The sequence below is a fragment of the Myotis lucifugus genome, unplaced genomic scaffold (genome assembly GCF_000147115.1).
Source record: "Myotis lucifugus unplaced genomic scaffold, Myoluc2.0 scaffold_437, whole genome shotgun sequence".
NCBI classification, from domain to species: Eukaryota; Metazoa; Chordata; class Mammalia; order Chiroptera; family Vespertilionidae; genus Myotis; species Myotis lucifugus.
Genome location: NW_005871485.1, coordinates 768,426 through 790,293, shown reverse-complemented (window position 1 = coordinate 790,293; position 21,868 = coordinate 768,426). Strand labels below are relative to the sequence as shown.

Below are 21,868 nucleotides of genomic sequence, written 5' to 3'. Positions count from 1 at the left end.
TTGTAGGAGAGATTTACACTGAAAAAATAACGTTGAGAACCATAATATAAGTGTCTATAATATAAGTGTCAACCAAATTCACGATAACATATCGAAACACATGCGTGCGATTGGCGCCAGTGAGAACTTTATATGTATTGCGCATGCGCAACTCAACTTAGCCTTCTATCTATCTATCTATCTATCTATCTATCTATCTATTTTCCCCCTCAACAAACTGTGTACAAACTGTTTCAGAGAATAGAAAAGAAAGCCTAAGTGACCTTTACAACCAAATGACCAGAACGACCGGTTGCCCAATTGCTATGATGCGCACTGACCACCAGGGGGCAGGCGCTCAATGCAGGAGCTGCTCCCTGGTGGTCAGTGCACTACCACAGGGGGAGTGCCGCTAGCCAGAAGCCTGGCTCACGGCTGGGCTGGTGAGCACAGTTGCGGGGGCAGGAGCCTCTCCTGACTCCGCGGCAGCAGCAGGCCGGGATGAGCACGAATGGTGCGGCGTCTGGTCCCAGCTCAGGCTCCTCCCTGGCTGCCTGCCGCTTGGCACACTGCTACATCCCCCGAGGGGTCCCGGATTGCGAAAGGGCGCAGGCCAGCCTGAAGGGAGCATCCCTCCCCGCTGTGCACGAATCCATGCACTGGGCCTCTAGTATAGAATAAACTGATTAATTAGACCTGCTTTCTGATGTAGCTAAACTTTTTCCAGCCCAGTGAAGCACCCCAACTTCTCTTTCAGGTAACTGTCAGCAACACAGCAGTAAATATCAACACGAAGCAGATTATGATTATAGATCACACAAGGAGAACAAAGGGTGAAATATTTAACTGCAGCAGTGTTTGACTGTATTTGGTGCAGTGAGAAAACCTGAAGTCATTTTCAAGTTCCACCATTTCTTCTTTTCAGTTGGGTCAAGTTTCTAAACTTTCTAAATCTGTTTTCTGGCTAATGAAAAGAAAATAGGATTCCACCGAGTCTCCTATCTACCTACTCCAGGACTTCTGTGAGGATCAAATGAGATGAGGCACGGGAAAATGCTTCACAGATATTTGGTTATATTGTAAAATGTTTGCACCTGGCTATAAACAAGTAGGGTTTCTGGGCTGAAGAAACTCCGAGGAGGCTAGATGCTAGGGAGAAGAAGCCGGGCGTTGCTACATGATGTCATTACCCGGTGCCCACAGCAACCGTTTCTGGGCTGGGCTGGGCAGTGGGCCACATTTTGCGCCATGGGGTCTTGGCAGTGTTGGCTGTGATTTGGTAGGCTGTCACTCCGGGGTGGTGGCGGGGCCTGTGTTCCACTTGGGGGAAGCCGAGTGTTTTGTCGGTGCCAGGTCCGTGGTGCCATTTATTTTTAAATGGCCAGTGCGCATCATAGCTACGGGTCGGATGGACGGACACTTAGCCATATATATAGTTAGTTTTCAAAACGAAGGAAATGAATGTGATTACCTGAGAAGAGAGTAGAGAGAGAAAGAGAATGACCTAAGACAGGACCACAGAGAAGTCCATATTTAATGATCATGTAAGTAAGGAGGACTAGGAAGGACAGAGAAAGAGCTGCTGGAAGAAGGAAATCTATGGGAGGGTAGTATTGTGGAAGCCAAGAAAGGAGAATGTTTCAAGAATGTAGGAATGGTACTGAGACGAAGAATAGGATAAGGATAGATACGTGTCCTTTGACTTTGGCAACATAGAGTTCAGTAGGCACCTGCCTAGAGAAGAGGAATTCAGGTATACTGATAGAACTGGAAATCAGCCTGGAATGGGTTAATTAGGAATTGGAAAAACATCATAAATAGGCCTATAATCATCATAAAAATTAAAGCAGTAGTTAAAAATCTCAACAAACAAACAAAAAAACACTAGGTTTTTCTAAGTTTTATTAGTCCTTCAACATATAGATAATTCCTACTGTGTACAAACTGTTTCAAAGAGAATAGAAAAGAAAGAAAAGATCCTCAATGTATTTTATGAGGCTATTACAACCTTGCTGCCAAAAATCAGACAAGAATTATATGAGAAAGAAAAATTATAGGCAAGTTTCATCTAAGTTCACAAATGTAGATTTCTTTAAATATTAGCAAGTCAAATCTAATAATATAGGAAAAATAATATATCATTACTAGGTAGAGTTTATCCCAGGAGAAAGAGATAGTTTAATGTTAGAAAATATATTAATACTTATTGGCACATCTAACATAGTAAAGAAGAACAAATATAGTATTATCAATAGATTTAGAATAAGCATTTGATAAAATTCAAAATATACATTCATGATTTAAAAAAACATGAATAGAAAAGACACTTCCTTTTGCTAATAAAGTACCTATGTTGTAACCTGCAATAAAGTAGATATAATACTTAATGGTGAAACGTTAGAAGCATTCTCTTTAAAATCAAGAATAAGACAAAGATATTCACGGTCACTGCTCCTCTTCTATAATAAAATATAAGACAATAAAAAGTAATGACAGTTGTAAAAATAGAAAGGAAGAAACAACACCATTATTTTAAAAAAACTATATACACAGAAAATCCAAGAAAATCTAAGACAACCTATTGTATTTAATGTTAGCAAGGTTGCTGGATACACTCGAAATACAAAAAATCAGTGGTATTCCTGTATACTTACTACAAAAAAGTTGGATGTTGTAATGAAAAATTTATAACATAAAAATGGGAAGCTACCTAGGACTAAGTATCTAATAAAAGATATGTAAGACCTTTATGAAGGAAATTAAAATACTTCACTGATACATGTTTAAAAAACATACAGACACCATGCTCACAGTTAAAGACTCAATATCATAAAGCTGTCAAATTACTCAAATATAATTCATATGTCAAGAAAAGCCAAATGAATTTTGAAAAAGAACCATAAGTAGGAGCCCTGCCTTAGCAGATTATCAAGAAAGTTGGGGTTACCTTCCTGTTCCCTTGCTCTGAAGGAGTGTGATTTAGGAGTAACAGTCCTGGCCTCTCTCCATCCTCTCACTCCCTGGCTCTTAGAGAAGGAGGGCCTTTTCTGGGTGGTGAATTTAGAGAGAAAAATAAAACCTAAGTATTCCTGGCTTAGCCTCGTCTGGGTTCCTGCAGGAGCCATCTGACCGCTCTCTGCAGAGTAGTCAGAGAAGAGCCTGCCTCTGCGGGGAAAGCCTAGGTTCCTCCCGTTCACACTGTGATTGTGAGGGCAAGTTTAATTTTGAGTGACACTTGCAAGCTCTTCTTATTACAGATCTAAAGCCACATTTTCCAAGAGGCTTTATCAGTAACAAAACTGACATTTTGATTTCTATTAGTCTGTCTCTTGTATCTCCTGTCTCAAATTGTTCCAAATGTCAGGGGGAAGAGGGATGCTATTTATTGGGCATCCCCAAATTTCAACAAAGCTTACAGAAATTACATTTTATAATAATTACACATGTGGTACTAGCCTAGGCATCGACAAAACAGTGACACAGAATAGGGAGCCTGGAAACACATCCATGCATATAAGTGAAGCTGGTATATAAAAGAGATGGCATTATCAAACAGTAGACAAAGGACAGACTCTTCAATAAATGACACTGGGACAATTTGCTGTTTGTACAGAGCAAGACTCAGTGATTAATCAGGTAATGTGTGGGTTACCTCTCTTTTAAAAAATTATTTTAGGTTATTTACCATTCTGTTATAAAAACTCTCATGGATTATATACCTGTTTCCAACTAGAGCACACATTCCTTAAAGGTAGGCCTTGAGTCTTATACTTCTTGTTATGCTCCAGACTTTACAGAGTTGATGCTAACTAAATAAATGTCTGCTAACTTCCTCCTCCTCATTTTAAAACTCAATTCCTATCCCTCATTCCTTAGGACACATCAACACTATGCTTTTATAATTATTTTTATATTCTGACTAAAATTCTTTAAACATTTGTGTATTTGCTTAACAGGAGTCCTATCTAAAATCAGACATCTGGAACTTGCATTTTGAAGATCATATGAGACAAAAATAAAAAATGTCAAAGTAAAGGTTAATCATATGTGTTGTTTTCTTATTATCCTCAAGACCTATCCTCACGGCACAGAAGAAAATGAAACCAATCTTGTACCTTCCTCCGCTCAAATAGTTTTTCCATTTGACATTGCATTTCGTTCTCACCACAAACTGGTGAAATGAACAGGGCAGGGATTACAGATGAGGAAATTACATTTCAGAGGCAGGACTGTAAGTTCACACAGCAGGTTAGAGAAAAATCAGGGATCAGAAGCCAGTGCTCTTTAGAAGAAACCATGCTGTTCCAAGTTGTCTAACTTTCTAAAGACCCAATTTCCATTCACACAATTTTCTGAGTTACTACCTATCATTAAAGATTCAAACCTCAAGAATTACTACATGGCTAGCGTCAATAGCTTTCCATTTATTTAAGTCAAGTGAATCACTCTAATGTCTTCTTGGCAGACTTTCCACCTCCCCTTCTCTTTTTAATAATATTTTAAAATTTTATTTTTAAATTACAGTTTACATTAAATATTATTTTGTAATAGTTTCAGGTGTACAGCACAGTAGTTAGACAACCATATGCTTGCAAAGTGTTCCCCCCAATTTTCCAGTACCCACCTGGCCCATATACAGTTATTATATTATTGACTGTATTTCCTATGTTGTACTTTTCATCCCCATGACTATTCTGTAACTACCAATTTGTAGCTCTTAATACCTTCACCTTTTTCCACTCAACTCCCCAACCCCCCTCCGCTCTGGCAAGTATCAGTCTGTTCTCTGTGTCTATGAGTCTGTTTCAATTTTTTTCTTTACTTTGTTCTTTAGATTCCACATATAAGTGAAATCATGCTATTTGTCTTTCTCTGACTTATTTCACTTAGTATAATACCCTCCAGGTCCATCCATGTGGCTGCAAATGGTAAGATTTCATTTTTATTATGGCCGAGTAATATTCCATTGTATATATATACAACCCCTTGTCCATTGATGGGCACTTGGGTTGCTTCCATATCTTGGCTATTATAAATAACACTGTAATCAACATAAAGGTGCGTATATTCTTTAGAATTAGTGTTTTGGGTTTCTTCGGATATATACCCAGAAGTGGAATCACTGGGTCATAAGGCAGTTTCATTTTTAATTTTTTGAGAACCCTCCATACTGTTTTCATTTTTTTAAAGTATATTTTATTGATATTTTACAGAGAGGAAGGGAGAGGGATAGAGTTAGAAACATTGATGAGAGAGAAACATCGATCAGCTGCCTCCTGCACACCCCCCACGGGGGATGTGCCCGCAACCAAGGTACATGTCCTTGACCGGAATCGAACCTGGGACCTTTCAGTCTGCAGGCCGACGCTCTATCCACTGAGCCAAACCAGTTAGGGCCATACTGTTTTCCATACTGGCTGCAACAATCTGCATTCCCAATATCAGTGCATGAGGGTTCCCCTTTCTCTACATCCACCCCAAGTTTGTTGATTTATTGATGATAGACATTCTGACAGGTGTGATGTGATATTTCATTGTGGGTTTTTTTTTGCATGTCTCTGATGATTAGTGATGTTGAGTATTTTTTCATATGTGTATTGGCCATCTGTATGTTCTCTTTGGAGAAGTTTATATTCAGGTCCTTTGCCCATTTCCTTATTGGATTGCTTATTTGGTGTTGTAGGAGTTCTTTGCAAAACCTTTTTAGTTTGAGGTAGTCTCATTTGTTTATTTTTTCTTTTGTTTACTTTGCCCGAGGAGATATATCAGAAAAAATATTACTAAGAGAAATGTCCAAGATTTTACTGCATATGTTTTTCTTCCTGGAGTTTTATGGTTTCGAGTCTTACCTTTAAGTCTTGAACACATTTTGAGTTTATTCTTGTATATGGTGTAAGAAGGTGGTTTAGTTTCATTTTTTTGCATGTATCTCTATCTGTCCTATTTTTCCAACACCATTTATTGAGTAGACTGTCTTTACTCCATTGTATGTTCTTGACTCCTTTGTAAAATATTAATTGAAAATATAGGCATGGGTTTATTTCTAGGCTCTCTATTTTGTTCCATTGATCGATATATCTGTCTCTATGCCACTATCATGCCATTTTTATTACTATCGCCTTATAGTACTGTTTAATATCAGGTAGCATGATAGTTCCAAGTTTGTTCTTCTTTTTCAAGATTACTGTGGCTACTTGGGGTCTTTTGTGGTTCTACATAAATTTTTGGATTACTTGTTCTAGTTATGTGAAATACACTATTGGTATTTTGATAGGAAGTGCATTGAATCTATAAATTGTTCTGGGTAGTTTGGACATTTTAATGATGTGAATTCTTCCTATCCACAAGCACAATATATGCTTCCATTTATTTGTATCTTTTTCAATTTCTTTCTTCAGTATCTTATAATTTCCCAAGTATAGGTCTTTTACCTTGGTTGAATTTATTCCTAGGTTTTTTGTTTTTTTTTGTGTGTGAAGCAACTGTAAATAAGATTGTGTTTTCTTAGTTTTCCTTTCTGATAGTTCCTTATTTGTATATAAAAATGCAACCAATTTCTGATTATTAATTTTATATTTTGCTTCTTTACTATTCATTTATTAGTTTTTATGTGTATGTGTGGAATCTTCAGGGTTCTCCATATATAGTATCATGTCTTCTGCAAGAAATGACAGATTTACTTTTTCCTTTCCAATTTGGATGCCTTTTATTTCTTCTTCTTGCTGATTGCTGTGGCTAGGACTTCTAGTACATCCCTGGAATGGACATCCCTGTCTTGTTCCTGATCTTTTTTTTTTTTAATATATTTTATTGATTTCTTACAGAGAGGAAGGGAGAGAGATAGAGAGTTAGAAACATCGATGAGAGAGAAACATCGATCAGCTGCCTCCTGCACATCTCCCACTAGGGATGTGCCCGCAACCAAGGTACATGCCCTTGACCGGAATCGAACCTGGGACCCCGGTTTCGGCTTGTTCCTGATCTTAAGGGAAATGCTTAAGTTTTTCCCCACTGAGTATGATGTTTGCAGTGGCTTGTCAAATTTGGCTTTTATTATGTTGAGGTATCTTCCCTCTATTCCCACTTTGCTAAGAGTTTTTATCATAAATGGATGCTGGAACTTGTCGATGCTTTTTCTGCATCTATTGATTTGATCATGTGTTTTTATCCTTCATTTTGTTTATGTGGAGTATCACGTTGATTGATTTGCAGATACTGTACTAGCCTTGCATCTGGGAATAAATCCCACTTGGTCATGGTGTATGATCTTTATAATGTATTGCTGGATTCGGTTTGCTAATATTTTGTTGAGGGTTTCTGCATCTATGTTCATCAGGTATATTGGCCTATAATTTTCTTTCTTTGTAGTGTTTTTATCTGGTTTTGGAATTAGGATAATGTTAATACAATGAGGTTGGGAGTCTTCCCTCCTCTTAAATTTTTTGGAGTAACTTGAGAAAATAGGTGATAGTTCTTCTCTCAGTGTTTGGTGAAATTCACCTGTGAAGCCATCCAATCCAGGATGTTTGTTTGTTGGGAGGTTTTAAGTTACTGCTTTGATTTCATTAGTTGTAATTGCTCTGTTCAGATTTTCTGTTTCTTCTTGATTCAGTTTTGGAAGATTGTTTGCTTCTAGGAATTTATCCATTTTTTCCAGATTGTCCAATTTGTTGGCATATAGTTGTTCACACCATTTTCTTATAATCTTTTGTATTTATGTGGTGTCAGTTACTTTTACTCTTTCATTTCAGATTTTATTTATTTGGGTCCTCTCTTTTGTTCTTGATAAGTCTGGTTAAAGGTTTATCAATATGGTTTATCTTTTCAAAATCAGGTCTTAGTTTCATTGATCTTTTGTATTGTTTTTTTAGACTCTATTTTGTTTATTTCCATCCTGATTTTTACAATTTTCTACTGTCTACTCACTTTAGGCTTTGTTTGTTCTTTTTTTTCTAGTTCATTTTGGTATAAGGTTAGAATATTTGAGATTTTTCTTGTTTCTTGAGGTAGGCCTGTAATGCTCTGAATTTCCCTCCTAGGACTGCTTTCACTGTGTCACATAAATTTTGGGTTGTTGTGTTCCCATTTTCATTTGTCTCAAGGTATCTTTTGATTTCTTTCTTGATCTCATTGTTAACCCATTCATTGTTTAGTAACATGTTATTTAGCCTTCATGTGTTTCAAACCACTGTGGTCACAGAAGATGCTTGATGTGATTTCAATCTTCATAAATTTATTAGGCTTCTTTTGTGTACTAAAGTGGTCTATCCTAGAAAATGTGCCACATGCACTTGAAAAGAAAGTATATTCTGCTGCTTTGGGGTGAAATCCTCTAAAAATACTAATTAAGTCCATCTGTTTCCTTGTTGATTTTATCTGGAAGATCTATCCATTGATATCAATGAGGTGTTAAAATTCTCTACTATGATTATATTACTGTTCATCTCTCCCTTTATGTCCTTCAAGATTTACTTTACATATTTAGGTTACCAGGGTTATATCGTCTTGTTGGATTGATTCCTTTATCCTCCACTTGCCGGCTGACTTTAGGCTTAGTCACTAAAAGGGCCTCTGAAGGAACATGAGCTGCACAAGGTAGGTTCTCAGTGAGTCACCAGGGAGGGGCGAGTTGTGTTCACCAGATTGATAGATTCAAACCCAGCACCAGTGCTGGGACTGAGGCCATTCAGCAGAAGTCTCAGGGCACACCCAGACTAGCCTCTACCCGCTGAGTGCCCATGGACCTTTGTGGTGGTGCTGACGTTCTCAGGGAGTTGTCAGGGTAAGGGCGGCAGAGTTTATCACATTTGGCCATGTGAAGAGAGGGCTCCACACAGGAAGGGTAGCACCAGAGGGAAAAATGGCCCCCACCCCAGAGCCACACAACTTGGTCTCTGATACCCAGGCCCAGACAGCTGACTCCTTAGCAGGCATGAGCTGGGCAGGGCAACAGGGAGTGGGGAGGGTGGGAAAGCACAACAGGCAGTGCTTTCCAGACTGATGCAGTGTGGAGGGGAATGCTCAATCCAGGAAAGACGACATCTGCAGGAGGTGTGGGAGAGGGACTCAATACAGGGACCTGGCAGCTGTCCCTTCAGCTCTCTCCCCGGAGCCACACAACTCTGTCTATCCTCACATGACTCCACTTCACTCTGAACCACACTCCCTCTGCCGGAGCCAAGGGTGAGTGGCTGCAAAAGAGATTTTGTGTGCTGGTCCTTTAAGAGTGTGCCTGGGTTACTAGCAGACTCGGTATCTTCCTGGGTACTGGATCCCTGCTGATTTTCACAGCAAGGTATTATGTGGGCTCCTCTTCCTGGCTCTGGTGCTCCAGGCTGGGGAGCCTGGCTGAGGTTGAGACCTCATGCCCCTCAGGGGACCTTTGCAGCTGAGACATCCCTCCGGATTCTCCACCATCTCGTGTTGAATGTGGGGCCAGGCCTTTTCATTTCTCTGCCCTTCCTATCAGTCTAAATGTGGCTGCTTCTGTGGCTGCTTCTGTAAATGCTTGCTTATACAACTTCTGTTCAGCTGGTTATTCAGGCTGATTATTCTATAATTTAGTTTTGATTCCAGTTTGGACCTGGGAGGAGGTGAGTGTAACTTCTACCTACGCTGCCGCCTCTTGGATCTCCATCTGCCCTTTCTTTTTAAGAGTCATGTCTGTACTGATAAAGCATGTTTAAGTAGTGGCTTGCCCTCAGGGCACAAAAGGCACTGACATCAAACACAAGGAACATTCTAGTATGTGCCTCCTGGTCTCAAGACTAGGTCCTGACAAAACCTAACCAATTTCTTGTCTGCTTTCTTCCCTTAACTCTCACAGCCGCTGATCCTGGTGTTCACTTGTTCTTTAGAAAAGACTTAGGGGCTTGATGTCTCTCCCTTTTATGAACCATAGGGCTGTCTGCCTCAGCAATGTGTCTGCCTCAGCAATGTACTCAACGATGCTTGCCCAGCCAACCTCCCAACGTTCAAACAATACTCCCTGAGAGTGCTTCACCGCCCTTTGCCAGGCTGGACTTAGTACAAACGTACAATGGCTGCCTTTCCTTTTCTTCAGATATCTTATTACAGAAGAAAACCATAAGGCAGGTGTGGAGTAATGTGGAAGTCTGAAAAGTTCCTCAGGAGATTGTGTACATTACGGTTTCTGAGCGTCAGAAATAAAGGTACTCACCACCTGACCAGTAGTCCATGTTCCATGAAGTTTTTCAGGTTGGGAAGGGTTTGCCTCAAGTCTGGAGTCCCAAGTCCATGTTGATATCTTAGCTGCAAAGGTAGAAAAATAGAATTAAAAGAAATTCTGGCAGATACTAGGCAATGCTTCAGAAACATGATCTATTAAACATGTTGTTGTTGTTTTTTACTCGAAAACAGGAAATATGAATGTATGATCCCAATATTATCAATCACACTTTTGGGATGGTGTTTAAAAGTACCCCTTTCATTTCTTGCTCCTTTGCCCCCTAAAGTTGGAGAAGATCAAGAATGACTAACTGTGGAAGCAAAATATTTCAAAGACCCTTGTAGGATTTGCTAACATTGATTCCAGGGACAGAGACCATAAAACCAGTGTTCGGTTTTAGGTACTGACGGCTGGTATTATATACTCTGAGCACATTCAGCCCTTCTTTTGCTGATCCTCTCTTTGTATAAGCAAGGGTAAGAATCATGTTGTATTCTTCTGATAGCTAAAGTGTCTGATACAATGCTAGTGCTCAGCTTATTAAACAAATGAGTAGCACTTTTGACAGAGGATGTGCTCTATATTTCTCTTGTATCTATAATTTCCCTCTTTATGCAGAACAAGAGCAAGAGCCGAAGGACTAGCATGAGGAAACTATGGCCTGTGGGCTTGATCTGCTCTTAGTTTTACTTACTTCTGCTAGAGGCTGCTTTTTAAAATTAAGTATCCTTCTATGTTCCTTGAGTATCTTGCTAAATGTTTTCATCTGTCTGTTCATTGCACCCTCTCACTCTGCCTCTGAATACCATCTGCTTCCTTAACTGACCATAATAAGATCTGAAATAGGTACATGTGCACATTCATACATATGCTCACACACATAATATCAAATACACAGTAAGTGTGCAACACAGCCCTGCAGAAATGTATTTTTCAAGTGAGATGATACATATGCAAAAAGCACTTTGTAACTGTATATTGTACAAATGTGAAGGATCATCAGTTCTGAAGTTTTACTTTTCTAGTACGTAACTTTTATTTATTCATTTGAATTTTTGTGACTTTATTTGAGCCAAACTGTCGACAATTGCCAGGAAGCAGAATCTCAACGTTTGGGATAATGATCTGGACAATGGTGTTTTTTTTTCACCTTGTTTTATATATTACATCAAAGAGGAGACGTATGTGGGTTACATGAAATCCATTGGTGATAGATTAGGGAGGCGGGAGAAAGCAAAGAGGGGGGTAGTAATCTCTGGGAATGGATAAAAAGTAAAATGATAGACACATACTTCTTTTACTTAGGTGAGTAAGGGTAGTTAACAGTCAACAATTAATCCTATATAATAAAAGCCTAATATGCAAATTGACCGGGAGTTCGACCACTATGACGTGCACTGACCACCAGGGGGTGATGTGGAACATGGTGGATGTCAGCAAACATGTCTCACTGGCTACCTCGGGGCGGAGGTGATGGGGACAGAGGTGTGGTGAGAATGCAGCATGTCTGCTGAGCTCGCTCTCACTCACCCTGCTACCTCCCCCACCCCCCGGGAAGCCAGGGGTTGCATGCCGGGGAAATCCCCATGCTCAGGTGCGGGTGCCTGCGAAGAGCCCGCCCCGCACCCACCCTGCCTCTTTCAGGTGAGCTGGGCTGCAGTTGCTGGGACCGTAGGGGCCGGTCAGGCTCCCTGTGGGTTTGAGCAGGAGTCGGTGGGAGAGGCGGGCCGGGAGAGAGCGTGCTGCCCGCCTGACTTCTGTGCGGCGCTGCCCGCCTGGCTTCCATGCGGTAACGCTGGGTGGCCCAGAGGCCCACACTGTGCCCTGGCCCATGGCATCTGGCTGCGCTCACTGCATCTCCGCGTGGGGACTCGGGTGTGGAGACTCAGGTGGAGGGGGGCACGCAGTGGCCCGGGGGCCCAGGTGCTGCCCAGGGCCCAGAGGTTAGCTGAGACCTGCCCTTCCACGCCAGACCTCATGCTTTGATCGCTGGCCAGGCCTAGGGATGGCACCCGTGCACGAATTTCATGCACCGGACTTCTAGTATAACAATAACAATGAAGGAATTTATGGTCTCCAGTCCTGGAGCCCAGGTGCATTTGATTGTGCCCCGAGGGGTCCGGAAAAAGGGATGTTACAAGTTACTCTGACATGTTATCTTAGATGCAAAAAGACAATAAGCTCAGTTAAGGTAAAATTGACCTTGTCAGGGAAGATACTGGCCTAGGACATGACTACCCACCATGACTGCTTTTAGTTAGTTTTAATTTTAGACCACCCTTTGTAGTTACCTTAGGTCTTTGAGTTTGCAAGACTGTCATGCAGGCCTTCCCTGAGCTTGTCAGGTTACCATGTGGCTCCTTTCGTCCCCATATCCCTCTTTTGGTCATAAATCAATCCAAAGGATGCATTGATGACCAACCTTTTGAGTGGATAATGGAGTCCAACAGTGTCTAGCACCTAACTTTATTTATTTATTTATTTATTTTTTTAAAATATATTTTATTGATTTTTTACAGAGAGGAAGGGAGAGAGATAGAGAGTTAGAAACATCGATGAGAGAGAAACATCGACCAGCTGCCTCCTGCACATCTCCTACTGGGGATGTGCCCGCAACCCAGGTACATGCCCTTGACCGGAATCGAACCTGGGACCTTTCAGTCCGCAGGCCGACGCTCTATCCACTGAGCCAAACCGGTTTCGGCATAGCACCTAACTTTAAAAGTGACCAAGTCAAACATCTAAATATTTTCTTCTTTTAAAAAATAAAACCATGACCAACAAAAAAATATTAAAGTAGGTCTTCCTTTGTTTCTATCTAGTACTCAACTGATTTTTCACTTAACAGAGAAGTTTATTCTCACTACAATGAACTTTTAAAGGAAAATGCCAAAACCTAATCGGGTCTCTGGAATACTCACACAATGCAAGGCAGTAGAAACATAGAATTTTAAAGCCAAAAGGAATTGTGAATATTATTTAAGCCAATACTTTCCTTTTGCAGATGGGGAAACTGAAGCCCAGAAAGGGAAAGTAAATTCTCTAGGACCACAGAGCTCAATGGCAAAGATATTATTAGTCAGAGCCTCCCTTTCACAACCATGTTACTCCGCCATTTACCCCAGAGTCAGAGGAAAACTGGTAAAAACACTGGAGAAGACAAAGGGAAATATTTTTTCCCTTTTCCAAAACTTAGCTTGGTGACCTAAGTCACCTCCTGAGATTTGTTGACCTTGAATTATAAGATCTACTCCATATTAAATGACATCATTTCTTATATTAATATAAAAGCATTTTTCCATACATTGATAAAAGTGAAATGGCTGATATCCCAATATGACATTCCTGAATTCATTGTTTCAATAAAAAAGTGAAATTGTTTACACATGGCATGGAAATTTCACCTGTGATTCATACTGAAAAATATTAAATATCAAAAAACCCATACTGAAATAACACTAAGCTATGTGTCCCTGAGCCAGTACATAGTCAATTGCCTGCCCCAGGTCCACAGTGGAAGGTGGGTGTTGAATTCTTTTCAGAGACCACAATGAAAATTTGTCTGCAAGTCTGATTTCAACCAAAAAGGGAAAATGTGGGCATTCTGAGCCTCCACCCAGGCCTTAACTCTTCATTTGCTGCATAGCACAATTATTTTTTATCACAGAATCTTAGAATGTGACAGCTTAAAGAGACACTGGAGATCATCTTCTCCAACCCCCCTCTTTTCATAAATGAAGAAACTAAAAAAAAAAAAAAGAAGAAGAAAGAAACTAAGACTCAGTAAAGCAAATGTCCTGCCCAGGTCACAGAGCTGATAAAGGACAAAGCCAAGGCTAGAACCTAATAATAACTCCAAATTCTTTCTACCATGTCATCCTTTTAATTTTCAACATAGGAGATCAGCCAAAGAACATATATGTACATATGCATAGGCCATGGACACAGACAACAAAGTGGGCAAGTCCAGGGAGAGGGAGTGGGGGCTGAAGGACAAAGGTCGGGGCGGGGGGAGAGGAAATGGGGGACATCTCTAAGAGTGTTAACAATTAAATTAGAGAAAAGAAATTCACACATAATACAAATACATTAATATCTATAATAATAAAAGCTTAATATGCTAATTAGACCAGACAGCCGAACGACCTTCCAGAAGTCCTTCTGGATGTCACCGCAGCGGCGGGGCCCAGGCAGAGGTGGTTAGGGGCAATCAGGCAGGAAAGCAGAGTGGTTAGGGGTGATCAGGCAGGCAGGCAGAGTGGCTAGGGGCGATCAGGCAGGCAGGCGAATGGTTAGGGGCAATAAGGCAGGCAGGCAGAGGGGTTAGAGGTGATGAGGCAGACAGGCAGAGTGGTTAGGGGTGATCAGGCAGGCAGGCAGGTGAGTGGTTAGGAGCCAGCGGTCCCAGACTGTGAGAGGGATGTCCAACTGCCGGACATCCCCTGAGGGGTCCCGGACTGTGAGAGGGTGCAGGTTGCGATGAGGGACTTCCCCACCCCCCATGCACGAATTTCGTGCACCATGCCTCTAGTTTAAAATAAAGTACATGTACTGTTTAATAAGTTGAAACTACTTTAAAGCATATAATGAAAAAGCAACAGCTCTCTGCTCTTCAGCAGCAACTACTTTTAACCGCTTCTTTTTTTCCATAACTCTGAATAATATACTTATATTAATATTTCTTATTCTTCCAATTTTAGCCATCATCTACCATGTTCTTATAATGAAATATAAGAAGTTAGCTCTCCCATATTACTCTTCTCTTAGACTAACATTTTATCCCCTTACCCACACAATATTTACTTTTTATTAAAGCATACAAGGATTTAACTCTGTATTCTCCCAAATATACTTCTTCCTCCTCCTCTCAAGATATTCAAAATCACATTTTTTTTGTTAAATCAATATTCAGTGTTTACTTTACTATACCTACAAAAATACTGTTCACTGCTGAGCTATGTAATATACTATTCCCTTTTTTTGTAGTTTTTGTTTGTTTTTCTTAAAGTGCTATTTGCCATTTTTTCCCACTTGTTGAGTACCTATCTTGTTGATAAAACTACTTGTTGAGTACCTATGAACCTATCACTAGATCCTCCCCAAACTAGGACAAAACCTTAAAATCATTCTCAATCTGATTAAAAACACCATATAACCTATCATGTCCATTTGCTCCCTTGGAGATATTTCCTGAAGCATCCCTCTCTCTGCTCCAATCTGAACTGGCTGCTCTCTAGGCTTGTTCCATTGTTATCTTCCTAGAACTTTCCTTCACCATCACCTTGGACATTTTGCTTACTTCTCTTCTGTGTTGAAGCTGTTGTTTTCCTAGATCTCATGACTTCTTTCTTGATTTACAGCCTCATCTTGGTGGAGCATATCCTAGAATAGCTTTCTGGGAAAGGGAAGCATAGGAGGTATCTTTTCTGACACCTTGAATATTTACTAGTAAAAATCCCTTTATTTCATTCTCACACTCGAATGATAGTTTGCCTGGGTATAGAATCCAAGGCTGAGAATAATTTCCTTCTGAATTTCTAAAGTATTGTTTTACTGTCATTCTACTTTGCATATGGCAATTGAGAAACCTAGAGCCTTTCAAAGTTCTATGAGTCCACTCTAAATGCTCTAAAAATTATAGGCTTTAACCACATATCTAAGGAGTTTGATATAAAACTATGGTTAAGGTACTCACACAATGTGAGTGAGGAAGAAACATCAGCCCATTTGGCCCCATTTCTGGTTTTGCCCACCTCTGATGGTGTCGGAAGTCAAACTTGGCTGAAAGAGTCAAATCTTTCCTGATTCACTTGAAAGGCAGGTCTGATGGAAGATTCTACAGGAGATATCTCTCTGGACACCTCGGAGGAAGTTTATAAAAAGAGAAGGGGTAGGATGGGGTTCCTTTCTGTACTATACTATGTCAGGTAGAGCTGACCACTATCAAATATGTTCCTTCTGGGGAGGAATAAATCTAAATGTGCATTAAGTAATTCTTTAACACAGTGATTCTCAACCTTCCGAATGGCGCGACCCTTTAATACAGTTCCTCATGTTGTGGTGACCCCCAATTTCATTGTTACAAATTGAACATAATTAAAGCATAGTGATTAATCACCAAAACAATATGTAATTATATATGTGTTTTCCGATGGTCTTAGGCGACCCCTGTGAAAGGGTCGTTTGACCCCCAAAGGGGTCGCGACCCACAGGTTGAGAACCACTGCTTTAACAAGTTAACACTCTAATTAGTAAAAAAAAAAGGAAGGAAAAGGAGCATGGTCAAGGAGGAAAGGACAAGAATAAGAAGGAAAGGAGAGAAAGAATTACATTTCCTAAGTTCCTACATGCTCTAATCCTTCATTCAACAAATATTTATTTAGTGTCCACTGGGTAAGCACTGTGATCCATTCTCTGTCTTTGGAATGACGGCCCTGGACTCACTGTTCCCACAATAGAAAAGGGTGGGAAACATTTTCTGCCAAGAGCCTTTTGGATATTTATAACATCATTCTCGGACCATACAAAATTATCAACTTAAAAATTAGCCTGCTATATTTGGTCAAACATTTAATTAACTCGCCCATTATGCCTTGGCAGGGCCAGACCAAATGATTTTGCGGGCCTCACACAACCGTGTTCCCCAGCCCTGCCATAGAATGTGTATAACCTTGAGCAAGTTACTAGTACATAACCAACTGGTGCCTTGTCTATAAAACAGGACCAATAATATTTGTCTCATAAGATTGTTGTAAGAGTTCAATGAGGACTTTTATAGGAAATGGAAACTCCTGAGGCCTGATTTTTAGAGGGTAGTCATTAAAACAGTCGAGGGCCGAAAGCGCCAAGCTCAAGAGTTAGAACTTTATCTTTCTTGTCAGCAGTTAGAATCGACTACAGGGTTTTAAGCAGGAGAGTGAAGGAGGAAAACAACTCCAGAGGCAACTGGAAAGGACAGGTTAAAAGACTGAAGTACTCCTTTCTTTGAGAAATCTTACTGTGTGTTCCATCAAAACCTGCCCTCACCAACTGTCATCAATACCACACTTCCCGCAACGCAGCTCCTTCCGCTCCCACTTCTGATTGGGAAAAGCAGATACCAAGAAACCCAGGCATATAAAATATTGCTGTGGGTCTAACTGCCTCAAATTAGTCTCTGAAATAAACACCTTTTGTAACAACTTCCTACTGCACCACCACCCAAAGAGTGTAAGCAGTTTTTAAGTGGAATTTTGGTTTCAATTAGCTTGAATTTCAGCTTTACTCTGATTGGTTTAGAACTCCATGGGGGGAATCAAATTTTTGTGCAACTATAGTAGGCTACTAGGTGAAAACTACACATAGACGATAGGTTAGATGGGAAGTGGGGAGAAGCTATGTTCAGTGGTTTCCCTGGAAAAATGAACAAATGCTACTGTTTACTAGCGAGAGAAAATCCCTGTACTAAAGTAACCAGGAAGGGCTGGCTGGCTGTATAATTACTGGAACAAGCAAAAAGAAAGAAAACAAGAGCAAAGGATACACTTAGACTGCAACAGACAACTGTAGCCATGTCAATAACATCAACTATCTTCTCTTTGTTTCCTCTCCCACACCACCTTTCTGAATAAAAATAGAGTATTTTTCCAAAGCCTCATGCTGGTTCCATCCCAAAACACTATATTTTCACTGTGAGTTTCACCAAATAGGACATATCAACTATGAAGTTAAAGCTCTTGTAGTTGAAATTAACTAGTTTCTACAGCTTGATAAACAGTGCTCCATTCACGAGGTAAGACCATATGCAGCTTCGGAGATCATATTTGAAAGTAAACTGTGATTGTTCTTCCGAGAAATATATGCTGAATTCTTATACTCAGTGAGCATCTCCCTATTGAGCTAAGAGGCCTAATTTAATATCAAAGTGCTCAATCTTATCTTTATTTTATAAACACACAATTTTTCCAGGCCAGGAAAGACTCCGGGGGTTCAGGAATCATTTGGCATTTAGGTTTTGGCAGGAGAAATTCAGTTTAGACAACACACACACACACACACACACACACACACACACACACACACACACTTCCAAACTACACAAGGCCACTTATTGCGTGGCTTATTAGTTCCATATGGGGCTGGAGCTAAGCTGCATGATATGTTTGATACAAACCGTCTGTTACCGTGAGGGAATGTGGATTAATACAATGCTTCAATAAAGGATACTAAAAGATCAACACTTTCGTGATGGGATTACAATGAATTTGACTACAGAGAACTGTTCTCGAGGAACTAAAAAAATAAGAAATTAAAAATGCACATATGCATCAAAGACTTAACTTCACAGTTCTGGCTTATGTAGCTAGAAATCTCTATAGGAGTAGTTATCAATGTTTCAATTCATTTTTAAATGCTAAGGTTTCGCCGACATAAAAAGAACTAGATTAAGAGCTCAAAAAACGGGCACCACCAAGTCAAAAATAAAATCTGCCTTCCTAGAAGAAAATGCAACTCTTTCAAAGATGTGGGAAAGCTACTTAAAGAATACTTAATATGAGCAATAATATTGTTTCTTGCAGTGAGTTGATGCAATATCTACCTCTAAGGAAAAGTATAAGAACCCGATTATGAGCCTCTAGTTGCAAGAACAACCTAAATATTTTTTCATCCCCATCTATAAACCATGCCAGTTCTTTTCCAAAATCGATATGTTATAAGGTAAACACTGGACACAGTTGAGGCCTGCCATTCTGAGGTCTGAAAAGCCTAAAAGTCAAATTTAAAAGCTCTTAAGTCTAAGAAATGGAGAAGTTTCTTCCATTCCTCATTCCAATCATACCACCAATTATGCTTAGAATTCGGGATTCATGAGAGAGCTAAATGGCACCTTTGAGAGCACCAGCCCACCTGCTTCACTTACTTCACAAGGTAAGTGAGAGATTAAGTGGCCTATCTAAGGTTGAACACATTGAACCTAGGAAACAGAATCTACATTTGCTGAGTTCTAACCACAGGCTCTTTTCTTTATATCATAAGTTGTACTTATGAGGCCAGGTTATATTTGAGCCAAACTTATCATTATAAAATGTTATGTTAAAAACACTTCAATTAAAATGGACCTTTGCTTCAGAAGCTTATGTTTGTCAGAAAACAACCAGAAGCACTATTAAACTGATGCATCTCTGGAGTCAGCATGATCTGTGTGGTCTCTATTACTGCCAATTTTTGTGAGTTTCGAAAGAGGGTCAGTCAAGCATATTGCAAATGGATAAGCAAAGCAGAACTGGAAATTTGTTAAAGTTAGGTAAATCAGACCTCCAGTAGCAACTGGAATCAGCTTTAAATAATGAAGGTTGCCCGGCTGGCGTGGCTCAGTGGTTGAACATCGACCTATGAACCAAGAGGTCACCTTTCGATTCCTGGTCAGGGCATATGCCTGGGTTTCAGGCTCAATCCTCAGTAGGGGGCATGCAGGAGGCAGCCGGTCAATGATTCTCTCTCATCATTGGATGTTTCTATCTCTCTCACTCTCTCTTCCTCTCTGAAATCAATAAAAATAAAAATTTTAAATAAATAAATAACGAAAATTATTTTCCCTAAGGCTATGTGAGTGGACAAACATATAGTCAGATATTAGAGCATATATTCATCCGTCAGGTCTAGCAAGCTCAATCTTGGCTCCCTGCCCTCGTGTTGTCAGTTCTGTACACCCTGATTTATCCCAAACTACCCTGTATTGACCTTTGACCCAAACTGGATTTCAGATTCCCTTGGTAGCTAAACTTTGCTCTCTAAACTGATCAAACTCAGCATTTCTGTTTCCAATTCACTTTTATGCAATCTTGATGTAAAGAACTGTATCAGATAAAGAAGATCACAGTCTAACAGGGCAGAGACAGTTTTCTAGAACATCTTGTAAATGGAATCGTGGAATATTTTGCCTCTCATGTCTGCCTTCTTTCATTTGTATTTTTGAGATTCATTCATATTGCTGCATGTATAAATAGTTCATTCCTTTTCATTGCTGAGTAGGATTCCACTGGATGGATATGCCACAAATTGTATATATATATATATATATATATATATATATATATATATATATATATATATATATATTTATATATATATATATATATGCCAGTTAATAAACATTTGGGTTGTTTCAAGTTTTGGCTATTATGAATTAAGGTGCTATAACATTTGATTTGCACCTGTGTATAGCACAGGGTTTTGTTTGGACTTGTATTTTTATTCTTCTTGGAGCAATACCTAGGAGTGGAATTTCTAGACTGGATGGTAGGTATATGTTTATTTTTAAAAATGCCAAACTGTTTTCAAAGTGGCTATACAATTTTGTATTCCCCCAGCAATGTGTGCTTCAGTTGTTCTGCATCACTTAAATCTGTTATCATAAATTTGATTGTACAAGGAATACAGAAGCCCATTCTGGACTTTCCCCAGGAATGTACAGTGACCACAAATACCTGACATGACAATTGGAAAAAATTACTTAATTCACTTCAACAAATGACTATGGAACAGCTTGTATGTGTATGCATGTGACGGTAGTGATAGGTGAAAGTATAGGTATGTATATGATGTTGTTTATAATAGGGGAAATTGGGAAATAATTTAAATATATGCTAGGCCTTCGGCCAGGTTCTATGGTAGAATGATAATTGTGTTAATGATAACAAAAATAATTATATAGCTGATAATGTTTACTGAGTAGATTAATTATGCCAGGCATTATGCTAAACATTTCACCTATTATTTCACTCGGTCCTCACTGTAACTCTATTATGGTTTGAAGAAACTGAGACTTAGAGTTAATAAGTGGTAGAGCTTGAATCTGCAACCCTTGAATCTGACTTCTAGTACTTTAAATTCCTACCACTTAATGATAATGGGAATACCAGTAGCAGCTATAGCTCTTCTCAACATGCAATCTGTGCCAGCCATGGAACTTAGCTGTTTATTTATGTCATTTCACTTAATCTGCATAATAACCCCATGAGGTATGTCATACAATTCTTTCTATGCACTTGAAGTTTAAAGGAGTTGGTTGAAATTTCACAGGTAAAGGGTCGAGGAGCTGAGATTTGACATCCCAGTACAGTCTAAATATGGCTTACAAGTTGGTTAGGACAGATTGTTTTCTCATTCTTCCTTTAATTCCAATACTGAGAAAGAGACCCCTCAACTCTTGAAACACATTCCTTCTCTTGATATCAGACATTTGACACAGTTACATCTCCACTTCGTTGTTGTTCAGCTAAGTTATACATATTTAGTCTTTTTGAATCTTTGCTTGGAAATCAATCCCCACAGGCTCTTCATCATTCTTTATGTCTCTGAACTCCCTCCAGTTTCCCTTAAAGAATCTGGTAATGAGGTGCCCTAAATGGAACACAGTTTTCCAGAATGCTCTTTTCTCTCATTAATGACTTTTTTCCTTAAAATATTAATTTTACTATAATATCAACTTCAATCCTTTTAAGTTTTCTGGTGAAATTCTTCTGACTTCACTTGAATTACATTAGAGTCCAGGCCCATGTTCCCACTGTTTAGTCTCCCTGGTTGATCATAAATAAATGTAGCTTTAAAAAAACAAAACATCCCCCAAAACATAGCCCCATCCCAACAGCAATGAACTGTTGAACTCACATTGCTCCTCCAACTGGACAGATGCTCTTAAAATTTGGTCTGGAATAATTT

At 39.6% G+C, this 21,868-nt stretch overlaps 1 protein-coding gene across 4 annotated transcripts in view; it reads right to left on the bottom strand.

Moving 5' to 3' along the window:
* The window catches only part of UVRAG (UV radiation resistance associated), a 274,963-nt gene that overhangs the window by 23,320 nt on the left and 229,775 nt on the right, over positions 1-21,868 (bottom strand). For all 4 annotated transcript variants that reach the window (XM_006102885.3, XM_014468223.2, XM_023744219.1 and 1 more), the window contains one exon: positions 10,160-10,251. In XM_006102885.3, the coding sequence (XP_006102947.1) occupies positions 10,160-10,251 (92 nt within the window). The remainder of the gene's footprint in view (positions 1-10,159; positions 10,252-21,868) is intronic.